The following is a 16,019-nucleotide window of genomic DNA, read 5'->3' on the forward strand; positions in this document are numbered from 1 at the left end:
GCTCTCAGGTTCTTGGGTCTCCTTCCACATACCCCAAAGGGAGCGGAAGGAGAGTACATGTCCAAGACCATCACAGTGAGGTCTGGGGCCCTAGGGCCTTCCTTCCCTCTTGGGGTCCAAAGACCCCAGAGGACACTCTGGACTATAAGGAAGAACTTAGATATTGCCCACCCCTTGACCCTCACTCTGCAGGCCTCAGCTCCAGGGCCCCCGTGGAAAAGGAGGAATTGAAAATCTTGGATGGGTTTAAGTGAGGCTTGGTTTATTGCCCAAAGGGAAGGGACAAAGATGGGAGGGAGGGTAGCTGGTCCCTGTCCACTATGCTCCAGGGCCCAGGGCATGGCCTCTCTTGCCTATTTTCACCTTCCCTGCCCCTCCCCATGTCTCCTGACAAGCCCCCACCTGTCACTTGTTTTCTGGAACACTAATGTTATCCTAGAAAGGGGGAGGGAGTCGGCACAGAATGCCCTCCTTATACTTGCCTTGAGGGTGGCCCTGGCCCCTAGGAAGGACTCCCAGGAAGTCTGAATCAGGAGTTGGACTAATTAAGGCAGGGTTAGGTGGACTGTTGAGCTTGCAGGTAATAGTGCTGCTGAACCCCAAGCCATGGTCTCCCTCCCTCCCCAGATGGAGAGCACACAGAATTGTAAATGCATAATGAGGATTTAATTCCTTTTTCATCACACAATATCGGGAAAGGGGGTTGTGGCGGTACTGCAGAACAGCGGGGTGAGGATGAGGAGGGTGGTATAATGGAGGGAGGAAAGTGACAGGGAGGGGTGAGAACTCAGCCAGTGACTCAGGCACCCGCATCTCTGCACAAGCAAACAGCTGCAAGTCCCGTTCCGGACCCACCCTTACTCCCCACTCTGCCGAGTTGGACTTGTGTGTACAGGAGAGCCAAGCACAGGCCTCCAAACAAGACCCCCCTGGGGGCCAAGGACTCAGAGTCATAGCCAGGTACCCTGCAGCCTGCTCACAGCCCCCCACGGGTGCATCAGTCCACACATGCAGGATGCCACGGACTCTCAGTCCCACAAGCCCAGACCTCTGTGGACCCACCCAAGGACAGGCCCATGCCCAGTATGCTCGGAAACACCCTTCCACCCGTCCACAGCGGACACCCAGTGCAGGCCCTTCTCTGCCCCCCGGCAGCACTTCAGGCTAGAGGCGGGTGGCGTTGTGTCGAGTAGGTTGTGCCAGGCGGGGGGAGGGGGTGGCAGGGGGCAGCTCCTCCAGGAAGACCCTGGCGGGCAGCGGTGGGGAACGGGGCTCAGGCCTGGTGCAGCACAGCGTGGCGCGGGTGATGAGGCGGTCCAGGGGCTGCAGCGAGTGCATCCAGCGGGGCAGAAAGTCCCACGTCTGCAGCCACTTGGGCAGGTGTCCAGGGCTGCGGTTCTGCAAGACGCTGACGAGCACCACGAAGGCCAGCAGGGCCCCGAAGGGTGCGCCCACACCCACCATGGCCTGCCAGCCAGCCATGGAGACGCCGAACACCAGCGAGGGCAGCAGCAGGAAGCACAGGAGGAGGTAGAGGACGGCAAACCAGCGGTACTTGGCCGTGCGTTTGCCCAGTGCCTTGGCCATGCGGATGGGCAGGCGCGTGCACGGCACCGGGTACCAGAGCAGGATGCCCGAGATGTTAAAGAAGAAGTGGCAGAGGGCGATCTGTAGAGGAGAGGGCAGAGGGCTGAGATAGGTGTGGGCCCCCGCTCCCTGTCCTGCCTGCACTGCTGGATAATGGGAGCCTGGCCCCGCCTGGGCAGCAGCAAAATCAGGGCTGATGTGCTCCTAGGAAAATACTGAGACACTTCTGCCCTAACACTACACATTTCCTCCCACTGACCCCTCTCACAAATTCCCCAGCAGATCCTCCTGAACCTGGCAGCAAAGAGATGCATACTAGTTTCTGGCTCCATGGCTCTGGCCTCCTGATTGGTCCAAGCCTTGGCCCCAGCCCTAGGCTTATCCTCACTCCTTTGCTCCTAGGACAGCAACCCCTTTGCCATCTGCCCCCCTACTTGTTCTTGGTCCCCGAGAATGGCCCAGCGCCCCGTCCTGCTGCACCCCTTCCTCAGAGCGCAGATCCCACTAGCTGCTGTTTGCTTGATTATCTAGGTAAATCCTTCCCGGTAGATGCTAAGGTCTTGGGGCTGGCACCAGGCCGACTTTGCCCCGTGCGGTTTCCACAGAGCCTGGGATAGTGGGTGGGCCTTAGTAGGCAGTCAGAAACTTTGATATGTGGTGTCCTACCCTGTGTCAGGTGCCACACCTCAGTCCCAGCCCTGTCTCGCCCCCGGCAGGCACCCTCCCAGAGTACCTGGAAGGAGCTGGACAGCTTCTCCCGGGGACTGGCCAGTGCAGCCAGGATGGCCGTGGTGGTAGTGCCAATGTTGGAGCCCAGCGTGAGGGGGTAGGCTCGCTCAATGCTGATCACACCCAGGCCTGGGGGCAGACAGAGAGGCTAGGTTCACCCCCAGGCCCCTCCTTCGGCCCTTTCCCTGCCAGCCTGCCCCTCTCCCCCTGCCCCACATGCCATGGACACTCACCGATGAGTGGGGTGATGGCCGAGGTGAACACAGAACTGCTTTGAACAACGAAGGTCATGCCGGCGCCCACTACCATGGCAAAGTAGCCTGTGGCCCAGGTGAAGGGGGCGGGGAAGTCTACGAGGACACCCCCATCCCAGCAGGGTCAGGAGGAGGGCATGGGCAGAGGAGCCAGGACCTACCTTAGGGAGGAGGTATTGGGTACCAGCTTTCAGGTGGGGCCTTGTCTGTCCAGTCCCCTGCTCAACAGGGAGGGCTTCTACTAGCCCTCCCTGGCCTTGGATTAAAGGCCCTTCTCAGCCTGGTTGCATCAGACTACTGGTTGATTGTCCCCTCTGCCCAGAATATCATTCTTACTTCATGTTCCTCCTCAGGGCTTCGTGTGGATACAAGGCTGCGGAAAAGCCCTCCCTGACCTTTGGCCCTCTGGCAGACTTTGTTTCTCCCATCCCTAAGCTCCCAGAGATCCACGAATGCACCTGACTCCAGCATTCATTACGCAACCTCTGCCAGTGCCGGGCACCGTCCCCAGAGCCTGAAATGAAGCTTCCGATGAAAATCAGACCATGTCACCCCCCTACCCCAACCCTTCAAGGGCCCATGTTACCCTTACTAAAGTCCAGGCTCTGATCACAGCCTGTGGGGGCCCCCAGGGTCTGCTCCCTCCCTGTGATCTTGTTGACCTCTCCCCACCTCGATCACTGAGTTCCCCCCACACTGCTGGCCATCTTTCTGCCCAGCTTGTTCCCGCCTCTTTGCCTTTGCACTGACTGTTCCCTCTGCGCAGAACACTCTTCAGCCACATCTGACTGCTATTCCTCATTTTGGCCTCTTCACATAGGCTGCTGACTGCCCACTGAAAGCAACTTTTTCCATACTCTGTCATTTTTGCTTTCTCCTTGGGAGTCACCCCTCAATATGAATGTATCCCCCCTTGATCATTTATTTTTCATTACACATCTGTCTCCTCCTCTGGGTTGGAAATCCCCTGAGGGTGGGACCATCTCTGGGGCTCAGCTCTGGACCCTCGGCACCAGAGCGTAAGGAGGGCCAAGGGTGTAGGGAGTATTTGTTGAATGCGTCCGTGGCCACTGAGAATCTGTTTCGAGCCACCTACTGGAATGGAACCACAGTCAGGGGCAGCCACAGATGACCAGCTGCCAGCACCTCGGGAGCCTCAGAAATCGCCTGACTCAACCCCCTCTTTGTTCACAGGGACAAACAGGCTCAAGATGGCAGGGCTTTGCCCAGATCACACAGCAAAGCAGCAGTGGGACTTAGTAAGATGTGAAAGGTCCCGTCCTGGGGCCCGTCACATGCAGTTCTTGGGGACTCACCTGTGTTGATAACCTTCTGAATGACCTTAGCCACCTGGCCCTTCAACAGAGAGTTGAGCATCTTGACAAGGAGAATGAGGCAGGTGCACAGGAGCACCAGGGAGCCGGCCAGCAGAATGAGCCCCACGGCCAAGTCAGGCAGCCCTGTGTCCACGAAGATGTGGTTGCCTGGCAGGGGGGATGTGTCAAGCAGTTGAGAGCTGAACCCCCACAACTGGTTCCCAGCCCCCCACTTTTGATGCCTTCTTAGGATTGGAGCCTAAAGTCCCACCCCAGGCTCCTTTAGCCTCAACAGCAGGGATTAGCCCAAGCCCGGGACCTGAGCTAGTTGATAGCTGGTTTTCCTGGGATTGATAGCAGCAGTGGCAGGGGGCAGGGGTAGGTGCAGCCCTTCCTCTGCCCAGCTGTGCCCCTGCCATGCCAGACATCTGTGATGCAGGCACTCACATTTCTCCATGGTGGCATTTCCAAAGGTCCAGCTGGTATTGGCCTCTGCCCTGGGCAGGGGGGTGGGAACCTGGATTAAGAGGAGATTGACTTAGAATTTAGGAAAATGTAGCCTGGGGTTGGAGATAAGGGGGAAGGTTAGGGAGAGGCGGGGGGTGGGGGTGGGGGATGGAGGTGGTCCTCCTGACTACATGCCCTTGGATAGTTGGCCTGTCTCCTCTGCTGGAGAGTTGAGGGTGGAAATACCTGCCACACAAGAATCTGGCCACGGTCATCCCTCTGAATATTCTCTCCTATCTACCCATCTGGCTCTCACTGGGGCCCACAGGGATTTTATTTATTTATTTGAGAGAGAGAGAGCACGAAGAGAGAGGGGTGAGTCAGAGGGAGAAGCAAACTCCCTGCTGAGCTGGGAGGCAATGTGGGACTCTATCCCGAGACTTCTGGATCATGACCTGAGCCTAAGGCAGTTGCTTAACCAACTGAGCCACCCAGACGCCCCAATCCTGTGGCTTCTTGTCCTTGTTCTCCTCAACCTCTCCTTGGCCTTGGGTGCTTCTGACCATGGCCCTCCTTATGAAAATTCTCCCTTCCCCATTCTTTATTACCAGCCCTCTCCTGGTGTTGCCCTGCCCCCTTCCCCAGCATCTGTGCCCCCATCCTCTCGCCAGAGGCACCATTAGTCCAAGCTCACTGTCCTCTTGCTCAAATCCTTATGGGGAAGGTTGGGGTATGGGGAAGGAGGACCACCAGGGGGCAGAAGTCCAGTCCCCACCTACTTCTTACCCACCTACTCAGTGGGGAGAGACCCCCCAATTCAGAGGGCCCAGGGCCAGGCAGGTAGCCTAACTGAGGGGCTCAGGCTGAGTGTGGAGGAGGTGGAGGACTGTGTTTTGGTCCTATAGGGGCAGCAGCCACTCAGCTCCAGGCCACTGTCGCCCGCCATCCAGGGATGAAGCCCTGCATGACCAAATGGCCCAAGTCTGCAAGAATGGGCCATTCTTTACAATTATGTGAGGGCCACATTGGTCTGGACCACTACTTTGCCGCCTCATTGGACTGAGGAATTATTTTTTCTTGAATGTAATTGGGGAGCCTTTCCTTGCCCTCAGGATCCCAGTCCAAAGGAAGAACTGAGCCCCAGAAAGGGACAAGAACGCCTAGGGCCCCAAGCCAAAAGCCAGAGCTACGCCTTTTCGTTATTCACCCTCTGCCACCTCTGGGGGCTGATATGGGCACTGATCCCAGGAAGTTCTGCCCTCCACAGCACAGCCCCAGACCTTTCCTGTGTTGAGGGTCATGTCTCAGGTGGGGTAGTGGCCCTTCAATGTCATGGCTCCTTTAGGGTTTATTCCAAATCATGTCATTTATAAAATGTATGCTAGAAATGGGAACTATTTCTGGCACCTGGCTTGAACTCTGGTTTCTCTTAGTGGCCTGAGCTGCTGTGAGTGAGGCAGTATGCTCATATGTGTTCTAGCTGGCCAGACAAGGGCCCTGGGACACCCTCAAATCCAGGCCGCCGCTGCAAGCTGAGAAACTAGGAGAGAGTAGTCTCTGGTGGGCTCCGCCGGGAAAGCAGGCTGGGGAGGCCATGGTAACTGCTGTGTGGTGGGCGAGAGCTGGGTGTAAGGGGGAAAGCCGTGTGTCAGCTGTCCAGTGGATGTGAGCAAGTCCTGTTTCTTGTGCCAACGACCTGGGACAAATCATGCCACCTCTCAGCGTGTTTAAAGCAGATGACATAAGAGCTGTTATAAAGGGATGCCTGGGTAACTTGTCGGTTAAGCATCTGCCTTCGGCTCAGATCATAGTCCCGGTGCCCTGAGATCGAGCCCCACATTGGGCTCCTTGCTCAGCGGCAGCCTCCTCCCTCTCACTCTGCCTGCTGCTCCCCCTGCCTATTCTCTCTCTCTCAAATAAATAAATAAATAAATAAATAAATAAATAAAATAAATTAAAAAAAAAAAAAAGGGGCGCCTGGGTGGCTCAGTGGGTTAAGTCACTGCCTTCGGCTCGGGTCGTGATCTCAGGGTCCTGGGATCGAGCCCCACATTGGGCTCTCTGCTCAGCAGTGAGCCTGCTTCTCCCTCTCTCTCTGTCTGCCTCTCTCCCTGCTTGTGATCTCTCTGTCAAATAAATAAAATCTAAAATAAATAAATAAATCTTAAAAAAAAAGAGAGAGAGAGAGAGAGCTGCTGTAAAGGTTACAGGAGGAAATGTGTGCCAAGTGCTCTCTGCAGACTTATGTTAAGTCTTCAGTAAGACATCATGCCTCCTAATCAAGATTAGACCCCCTTCATCGCCGGGCCCATCTAGGACCACATGGTGGGAAGAGCATGTGCTTATGTGTTTGTGTGAGATTGATGTCCTAGGTCGGGATCAATAGCTCCTGACAGTGTCTCAGGGTTCTGGCCCTGGTGGGGAACACTGTGATGGACCAGCTTGGAGCCCTGGGCAGATGATCCCTGAGACAAATGGGTACCTGACCAGCCTGTGCCCCACTGACCTGGCTGGGCCCAGGGTCTCTTAGGGGAGGAACTTCATGGGAGGGGGGTATCATCTGACTCAGGGCTGGCTGTGTGTGGGCAGGGCAAACCTGAGGGCTAAGGTCTAGGATTTTGACCCTTGACCTTCCTGCCAGGGTTTTGTGCCTCTGGCTTGGGTTATGTGGCTCTGGCTGAGCTGGTGGGGGGTTGGGTAGAATGCAGAGACTGTAAAGGGCTAGAGAGGAGTAGGAGTGGGGTTGCCAGAGAGTGTGTAGGCTGTATGGTCAGGCTGGGAGTGGGTACTGAGTGAGGGAAGGGAGCAGGCCCAGGGCTTCCTTGGCTTCCTTGTCAAGAAGGTGGGAGCTCTAGCCCTGACAAAGAACTGGGCAGCCCAGGGTCTGGGACATACCCCTAGGTGTGCCCATCCTTCTTGGACCTGGGGATGTGGTGGGAGGGGTGAGTTCTGTGGGAAGAACAGAATAAATGAGCCCCAAGAGTCCTAAGCTGAAACTCCATCTGAGCCACTCCCAGCTCTGTGATACTGGACCAAACAATGAACCTCTCTGGACCCTAGTTTCCTTCCCTTGCAGCATGAGGTCTATAACGCTGCCCACCGCTTCCCAGGGGCTTGTTTTAAGGATTCTTGGAAGAGAGTTAGGATTTAAGTGCCAGTAGGAGGTGCAGGACACGATTAAGCTCGCAGAAGACTGTGAGGCTCCAAGAATCCTCTCCCTGGGAGAAACACACAGGATGGGAGCATGTGCTGTATGTAGTTCAGCCTGAAGCAGAAGGGGAGCTCAGTGGCTTTGTTTTTCTGGAAGCAGAAATCACCGTGCCAGCTGCGCCATCTGGTGGCAAAGTGGAGAACTCCTTAGAGCCGCACCTACTGCTGCTAAAGAAGTCTCTGGCTGTGGTCAGCTGTGGCGTTCAAGCCCAATAGGCAGAGTAGCAAATGGACACACATGATAGGACACCAGACTGACTTCTGGAAGAGGCAGCGAGATGGAGGTTCAGAAGCATGGGCTCCAGATTCCACCAGGATTTTCATCTTATCTCTATGGTATGGATTTGGGCAAGCCTCTCTGAGCCTATAAAATGGACCAGAGATAAATCCCGTGTCCCTGGCTGCAAGTCCTTGAGGAATGCTTGTTTAAACCAGGCAAGTAGGGTTGGCAGTCCATAGTGTGAGTACATAAGAAGGTAATTCCCAGGACAAGGCTAGGCCCCTGGAGTGTCAAGAGGTGTTGGAACGTCAAAATTGCCTCTGGGTTTTCTTCCACCATCTGGAAACCTTCAGATTCCCAATACTGATTTTGGTGACTGGGTTTCTTGGAGACTGGCTTGGGTGAGGTTGGGTCCAGTTGGGGGGCGGGGAATGTAGGCCACCAGGACTGGTTGGAAGGGAGACATGGTGGTCACAGGAAAAGTTAGAGTCTGGTGCAAGAAGAGCCCCCAGCACACATGGCCAGAGCAGGCACCGGGCTGCAGAGCCATGTTCCACATGGACTGACCTCAAGAGAGGATGACAAAGGGAGCTCGAGTGCCACCTGTCTGCTACTTTTCAAGCCCGTCTGGATACTGTTGTGGCAGACCCATTCTTCTGGGACAGCGGGCTGCGAGACCAGTACTCAGGGAAGCGATGTGGGGAGCAGTGGGGACAGTGCTCTGGGCAGGTAAACTCAGGTGGCTGACTTCACGCAAGCAGGCCCGGGTTTCTCCTGCGGAAGATGGATTGTCTGTGTCCACCTTGCCCTACATTGTGAGGATTCCAGCAGGGGCAGGCAGCGTCTGGTGCACCTGTTGCAGGGGGGGAGGCCAGCTGGGCACAGCTGCAGGCAGGCACCAGGGAGGGACTCCACAGCCCAGGAGCTCCCTCCTGTGGCTTGTTTCCTGTGAAGATCCAGCGGTGTGATGTCTGGGTCGCCCCCATTCTGCTATGGAGTGAAGAGGTTTTGGGCAATTCAGAGAGTGCCCAGGGGGCAGGTGAGAAGGCAGCACCATGTTGGAGGGGTCACAAAGCCAGCCTGAGAGCTGCCCGCATGGGCTTTTTGATGTCCGACTGCCTGAAACACTCAGAAGTGCCAGACCAGAGCTGTGCACGGCTCCGATGCGAAGGAAGGCACTGTAGAAGGCGGGTTGAAAGGCTGCTCTGTGTTCACGCTGGGATCAAGGGCCAGTGATATCAAGTAGCAAGTAGGAAGGAGGAGGGGGCCGGGCCTGCTGAGCCCTGGGCTTCGGGTTGCCTTCGCTCTGTTCTGAATGGAGTCGCTTCTTGGATGTGGCAACTGAGGTAAAGCAAATACCGTGGATCAGGGTTTTGATGAAGCACTTCCCTTTCCGTGGCTGAGTGAGAAAGTGTGCCGATCGCCTGCTTTCTTGTGAGCCTGGTGTCATGGCAGGTGCACAAGCGTCCCACTGATCCAAACAGGTCTCCATTCTGGGCAGTAGAAATGGTGCAGAAGGACACATGGATGCATGCCTGTGGCAGTCTCCAGGGGAAAGAGCCCCAACAAGAGTACTAGTCGCTGTTGTGTCTCCAGGGAGGTCTCCACACGGCCCCCTTGTCTTGTTCCTGTTTGTCCGGCTTTCCCAGGCACCCTCATAACCCCTTCACCCCCTCGCCACCCCCTAAACGTGGCACAGCTGAGTCACAAACCCCTAGCATCTTGGCGGGGAGAAGAGAGCCCTAGACTGCTAGACCTGTCCTCAGGGCCCTGAAATGGTAGGACAGGCTCGGGCAAGTGTCTCAGCCTCTCAGAACCTATACTCTCCCTGTGAAGCCAGAAGGTAGAGCCAGATTAGTGGTTCTCAAACTTGAGCGCAGAGCTGACTGAGAAGACTTGTTGAAACATGGGCTGCTCTGTCCCATCCCCCCAAGTTTTTTCTGATAGTTTTCCCTAGACCTACTTAGGTCTAGGGAAAGGCTGAATATCTTGTCGCTTTAATAGGTTCCCAGGTGGCACGAGTGCCTCTGGTCCACAGTTTGAGAACCACTGGGCTAGATCAATGACATGCCAACTCAAGTTGATTGGTAATAACTCCCCAAAGCCGCTGGGGGACTGGAAGGGATTGGTACAATATTCCTTGTGGCCAGACCTGAGACTTACCCCTGTGGGGTCTGGGTGGCACCAGATCCGGATCAGACTGTGGTTTCTCAGGGACTCGTCGCCAGTGGCAATGCTGGTAATCACAGATTTGTCCAGCTGTGCACAAGATGTGGGTGGGGGGTGTGAGAGAGGGGTCCTTACTATCCCACATCACCCTCCACGCCAGCCTTGCCCGACCTGGATGATGAGCTTGGTGAAGGGTTCTGTGATGATCTTGAGCAGGTCGGGGGCATCGCGGCCGCCATGGATGTTGAAGGAGGCAACCACCAGTCGAGTGACATGGTGCAGGTACCCGGTGGCGGCCTCCAGGGGCAGCAGGACCAGAACCGACAGCCAGTTAAAGCAGTCGTGCACCGTGGCCCCTGCAAAGGCCCTGGGCAGGGAGGCCACATTACAGGGCGGGCCGGGGTCAGGATGCACTTCGGCTGGGGGCTCCTGGCCCTGGGGACCACCCTCCCCCAATACACACAGGCCCCTCACCACTCTACCCCCTCACCGCCGGAAGTCAGTCCTGTCCCCTGCCTGCATCAGGGCCACGATGGTGTTGGTGACAGATGTGCCGATGTTGGAGCCCATGATGATGGGGATGGCAGAGCTCACCTCCAGCACTAGCAGAAGAGGAGACCCCTTCACTGACTGTGTGAGGGCCACCAGCTCCTGCCCCGGAAACACCTGCTCACATCCCAGCCCCCACTGGGCAGTCCTGCCACGATACTGCCCAGCCTTGGTGTCCCAGGGACATGTGTGTGAACAAGCATGGTGGACAGATGCACTGTGCGTGCACGTGTGGATCTGAGGGCCCATGTCTTGCACGTGGAGACAGATCTGTGCCCATGTGTGCACGGTACACGAGCTTGGTGGTTAGTTTCATGAGTCAGCTTAGCCAGGCTACAGGACTCAGTCATTCAATCCGATGCTCATCTAGCTGCTGCTGGAAGGTATTCCACAGGTGTGATTCGCCTCTACAACCGGCTGACTTTAAGTGAAGGGGATCACCCTTGGTGATCTCAGTGGGTCTCATCCAGCGAGATAAAAGGCCTTAAGAGCAAAATGGAGGCCATCCAGCATTGGCTTCCTCCCAAGAGTTCCAGCCTACCCTTCCTAACAACCTGCCCTATGGATTTTGGATTTGCTCAGCCAGCCCCACAATCATGTGAACCAATTCCTTGCAATAAATCATATGTATAGCTCCAGGAGGTTCTGTTTCCCTGGCCAGTGGAATAAGTGACTATGGGTGATAAGGTGCTGAGCCTTCCTGGGGCAGGACTCCCCATCTGCCACCCTTTCCAGATCTTCAGACACCCCTCCTGGCTGAGACTATTCCTGGCCACAGCTTGGAAAACGGAGTGCGAGAAGCTGGAGTCCTGCCCTTTGCTCTTAACTCCCTGGCCCCCTTCTCCCCCTGGCCCCAGCCCTGACATGCTGCATCAGCCCCCTCCAGGGCACGCAGCCCCCCACGCCCTTTCCCTAGCCGCAGCGGGCCTACTTACAGCCCGAGGAGACCATGCTGACGACGATGGACGTGGAGGTGCTGGAGCTCTGGACCAGCACGGTCACCAGGATCCCCACCACCAGCCCCGCGACTGGGTTGGACAGGATGGCGTTGTCCTTGAAGATATCACCAGCCACCTTCCCTGAGGAACAGGAGCCAGCATTGCGTGATGCCCTTCAGGAACCCTGTCCCAATCCCCTCCCCTGGCCCTACCTCCAGCCAGCTGGAAAGCGGAGCTGAGCACGTCCAGGGAGCAGACGAAGAGGTAGAGAAAGGCGAGCATCAGGGGCACCTTGACGAGGGTCATGCCAGCCCGGCGCAGCTTCTGGGCCAGCCCAGACTCTGGAGATGGGCTGGGCATGAGCATTGGGGCCAGGGGCTAGGGTACTGAATGTTGCCACCCCTGCTGTCCACCCCCGGCCCGGGCCTACCTGGCTTCTGCTCCTCCTCCAGGGCCAGCTTGGAAGGCAAGGGGTCATGGCACTCCAGAACCTCCCCGTAGGGGCAGCTGTGCTCGGTAAGGGCCACAGGGCCCAAGCTGGGGAAGGCATAGGCGGAGGTCCCTGGGATCCTGTGCAGGACTGGGGAGGGAGGCTGGTTAGGAGTTCCCAGAAGCCCCGGGATAGGCTCAGAGGGGTGGACACCTCACTGGCATGTGAGCGACTGTGGGCATTCAGGGTCCACGGATAGGAGGAGCACTCACCCTGAGGGCTGGGCACGTAGGCAAAGGCTGTCCCATGCATCATGTGGCCCCCTCGGACTGGTAGTGGGGAGACAGCCGGGCCCCCCAGCCTCTCTCCATAGGACATCATCCTGGGCACACACTGTGGGGTAGCAGCAGCACTGAGGGGCAGCTACTGTCCTGAAAACTTACACATACCCACACACCCACCGTCCACATCCATACCCACATACTCACACACACACATACCCGTGGTGTGTGATCCCTAGACACACACCCAGGGAAGTATGCCCTCTACCCCTTAATAGCAGAGATGCTCAGGTACTTGGGCCAGATGCTTGTACTCATCAGGCAGTGAGTATTTATGAAGAATCTGCTGTAGCCTAGGCACTGGGCTAGATGCTGGGGTAGAGCAATGGCTAAATACAAGGACAGCTCCTGCCCCCAGAAAGCTCCAAGTCTCACGGGGAGACAGATGTCAATGAAATAATCCCTTGAATAGAAAGTGGCAATAGGGCCAAGGGTTCTAATGACAGATACAAGTGCTACCAGTGTGCCTCATGGCAGGGGGTGGAGGGGAGAGATGATCAAGCTGAGATGAACATGAGTAGGAGGGGCCGGATGGCAAGGGACAAGGGCGTGGGTGCAAGGGCCCCTGGAGGGGAAGGAGCAGGGAGCGCCCTGCAGCCGGCGGGGGCCGGGGAACGTGTGTTAGCCGAGCTTGCGGATATGGGCCAAGGCTGCACATGCAGGAGGAGTTCTGACCGTTCTGAGAGCCATGAGGAGACATGGACACCTGTTGGCTCTTGGGACCAGCTGGACATGCACTCAGGAAAGGGTCTACTGGCCAGAATCCTGAGTTCCTGGGTTACCCTCACAACTGAATTTCTTTCCCCATTTGCCTCCCTGCCTCCTAGCAATAAACAAACACTGATGGCCTTTCTCCCATGAATGAGTTTCAGACCAAGGCTGGTTTAGATAAGGAGGTTTCCCTGTATTATCTCCAATCTGAGAAGCCGTTGGCTTGCTTTAGGGCCCCTTGAACTGTCCCAGGAGTTCTTGGTTGTTGGGTTGGGAGTACCCCAGCCTATATCAGCTACCCATAATCCCACACCCCTATATTGTCCCAGGGGCCCTTGGCTGTTTGGAGGAGTGGGGGGGCTGAGCTAAATTCCAAGTGTTGGAAGAGCATGAGTCCTCTTTCCTTTGGGGTGGGGGGTAAGCCAGACTAGACTGGGCCCGAGCAGGAAGGGGAAGCAGAATTAGGGCAGAGGAGAGGAAGCAGGGGCAATAGGCTTTTGCCTACTAAGACTTGGGGATGGGTTTGGAAGAGGGGAGCCCTGGGCTTACCTTGGGGTTCTGTGTTTCAGCTCCTGCTCAGCTGCTTAAGGAAGCCCCAGGGGCCTGAGGAAGGGCTGGGACCCTCTTCTTTATACCCTTGGGTCAAGGGCAAAGTCCTAAAACCCTAGCTGCCCTCCCTCTGTTCCCCGATTAACCTCCCCCCCTTGAGATTCCTCCCAGTTAATTACTAATCGTCAGCTCTGCTGGGGGAGTCCATGATCAAACTTTCCCTTTCCCCACACAGAAACTCAGCCTGACAGAGACCCAAACCCAGCTAGGGTACCTCTTCTGCCCCCAAGCAGAGATCCTGATGCTACTTAGGCACCTTATTCCCATAGTCATCAAGGAAATTTCACGGCTCCAGCCCCTTCCCCTCATTCTTGGACTAACACGACTCCCCGTGGAATAGCCTCGCCATGCATCTGTTCTGTGGGTCTGTCTGTGGGTCTTGGGGGCATTTAGAGGAGAGGGAGCATGCGATGGAAGAAGTAACAGGAGAGAAACCCGGAAAGGCTGCATAGTGCTGAGTCGGGGAGAGTCTCTAGCCTGCAACCACAGATCCAGGATTCATCTGAGAGAATGTGAAACCCCTGGTCAGATCAGGAAGGACCTGGTCTGCATTTTAGAATGGTCTCTTTAGCGGGAGGTTGTCCGCCAAAGGGGCAAGTCTGAACGCATAGGGACCAGCTAAGAGGCTGATGAGATGGTCTAGGGAAGAGATGATGGGGTCTGAATCAAGTGGAACAGGAAGGATGAGGAGAAGATCCATCCCAGGGATACCTGGGTAGTGGAACGGGGGAGGGGGAGCATGGCAGACAGATGAATTATATGACAGTTGGGTTTCTGGATTGAGATGCTGATGATGGTGGTATGGGGTCTGTTGCAAAACTCCCGAAACCCAGAGAGGACTCTTAGGGAGGCTTTGGGAAGCCCAGCTGTACAAGAGAGATGAGAAGATATATTCCCTTCTGAGGGAGAAAGATTCAACAGATCCAGCAGGGGTGGGTTCCACTCAAAATCTAGCTTGGACAACTGCCTGAGTAACCTGTCCAACCACCCATCCATCCATCCACCACCACCACCCCCAGCTACCTAGCCAGCCAGTCATGTGTCTGTCCCTCCATTCCCAAGAACAATAGTTGAGGTCCTACTCTGTGCTGAGCCAAGATTGGCTAGGTCAGCTCTCTCCTGTCTAATCCCTGGGTTAGCCTGGGGTGCTGAGGCAAGTCACTTCGAGTACAAGATGGCAATCAGAGGGTCACCTGGGTGGCTCAGTTGGTTAAGTGTCTCACTCTTGATTTCAGCTCAGGTCATGATCTCAGGGTTGTGAGATGTGAGATCGAGCCTCACATCGGGTTCTACACTTAGTGGGGAATCTGCTTGGGATTCTCTTTCCCTCAGCACCTCCTGCTCATTCATTCTCTCTCTCTCAAATGAATAGATCTTAAAAAAATAAATAAATAAAATGGCAATCAGCAGTTCTTTGGCAGTGGTTGAATTCAATGAGCTAGCTGACCCATCTCAGTGACTAGAAGAGTCCCTCAGCATGTGCGTTCTCTTCACGCTTGTGTGCCCCTCTTACTGTCCCGGGGATGGCTGCAGTGTCCCCCCCAAGGGAACGGCTCCACTTCCTCTAGATTCGCAGCCCTATTTCAGGTCAACAACTTGCCTGGGCTCACCGGTTGCCCTTTGATTGCTCAGGGTCCCCCTGAGCTGCAGCCTGTTATATCGCACATATATTGGGGTGACACAAATCCAGCCTTTCTCATCAAGGTGGATGGACGTTTCTGCACAGCTCCCCTCTAACGTGACAAAAGTCAACTAGTTTGTACTTAATTTGCAGGACACTGTGGGGTTGTCCGCTGGCTAGTGCTCATAATGGAGTTTCTGTCGGAGTGGCTAAGAGCAGACAACAAGGCCAGCCTGGGTTTGGATCCCGGCCCCTCCACATTGTGGCTGTGTCAGTTTAGGCCACAGAAGCCCCAGGGGACCAGGGAGGGGTGGGCAGAGGGGCAACTGGATCGGTTTTGGGTAGAGTGACCATAAGTCCTGGTTTGCCTGGCTAAGTCCTGGCTGATGACTGTTGGCCCACAGTTCCCTTTCACTTAAAAAATGCCCTGGTTTGGAAAATCAGCCATAGAGCCTTATGACCTGTTCTGGAAGATTCTGAAGAACTGAGGCAGGCAACCAGCCACGTGGGGCATCCTAGAAAGGTCTCCATTCACAGAAAAAAGAAAATTAAAACAATCCTGCTTCTTCAACCCATTGTTGTCACAGAACACCGCCTCTCAGCCTTTTCTCTGGACCTCTCTCACCTATTTGGATTTTTTTGTTTATGAAAGACTGCGTCTTGCTCTTTTCCACCTACCGTTGCATATTACCTTCCCTGTGTATTTACACTCAGGGCCAATGTTGTTTTTAATGGTTGCATCATGTTCTGTTCTGAAACTCAATTATGTAGCGATCCCTCGGGTGTCCCGGAAACTCTCCAGACTGGACAGAGTGATTTGGCAAAGATTGGGGTGCATGGGTGGGAAGGGTGTTGCTGAGCCAGGGGCAGGTAGTCATTGCTGAGTTC

At 55.6% G+C, this 16,019-nt stretch overlaps 1 protein-coding gene across 6 annotated transcripts; it reads right to left on the reverse strand.

The window, feature by feature from the left end:
• Window positions 1–644: 644 nt before the first annotated feature.
• On the reverse strand, window positions 645–13,549 carry SLC34A1 (solute carrier family 34 member 1). Of its 6 annotated transcripts, none has more exons than XM_044228603.1 (13): window positions 13,451–13,547; window positions 12,122–12,242; window positions 11,850–11,999; window positions 11,632–11,760; window positions 11,417–11,560; window positions 10,423–10,534; window positions 10,104–10,299; window positions 9,927–10,022; window positions 4,334–4,403; window positions 3,887–4,054; window positions 2,550–2,666; window positions 2,321–2,445; window positions 645–1,668 (listed from the first exon to the last, which is right to left on the reverse strand). In XM_044228603.1, the coding sequence occupies exons 2-13, from the start codon at window positions 12,228–12,230 to the stop codon at window positions 1,165–1,167; spliced, it is 1,920 nt and encodes a 639-aa protein (XP_044084538.1). In that variant the 5' UTR covers window positions 12,231–12,242; window positions 13,451–13,547; the 3' UTR covers window positions 645–1,164. The 6 variants fall into 6 exon arrangements, with proteins under 6 accessions (XP_044084538.1, XP_044084547.1, XP_044084564.1 ...); XM_044228612.1 differs by having other exon boundaries at window positions 12,122–12,287; window positions 13,451–13,497; XM_044228629.1 differs by lacking the exons at window positions 645–1,668; window positions 2,321–2,445 and having other exon boundaries at window positions 2,646–2,731; window positions 13,451–13,548.
• Window positions 13,550–16,019: the final 2,470 nt, after the last annotated feature.

This window comes from Neovison vison, chromosome 1 (genome assembly GCF_020171115.1).
Source record: "Neovison vison isolate M4711 chromosome 1, ASM_NN_V1, whole genome shotgun sequence".
NCBI lineage: Eukaryota > Metazoa > Chordata > Mammalia > Carnivora > Mustelidae > Neogale > Neogale vison.

What these genes read in the sequence shown, in the direction of transcription:
- SLC34A1 (XM_044228603.1), bottom strand. Translation starts at nt 12,230, where the DNA reads ATGATGTCCTATGGAGAGAGGCTGGGGGGCCCGGCTGTCTCCCCACTA. An exon ending in GGAGGAGGAGCAGAAGCCAG is followed by an intron (nt 11,761 to 11,849) that starts GTAGGCCCGGGC and finishes GCCCATCTCCAG; the next exon opens with AGTCTGGGCTGGCCCAGAAG. An exon ending in TCAGAAGGTTATCAACACAG is followed by an intron (nt 2,667 to 3,886) that starts GTGAGTCCCCAA and finishes GTGTCCTCGTAG; the next exon opens with ACTTCCCCGCCCCCTTCACC.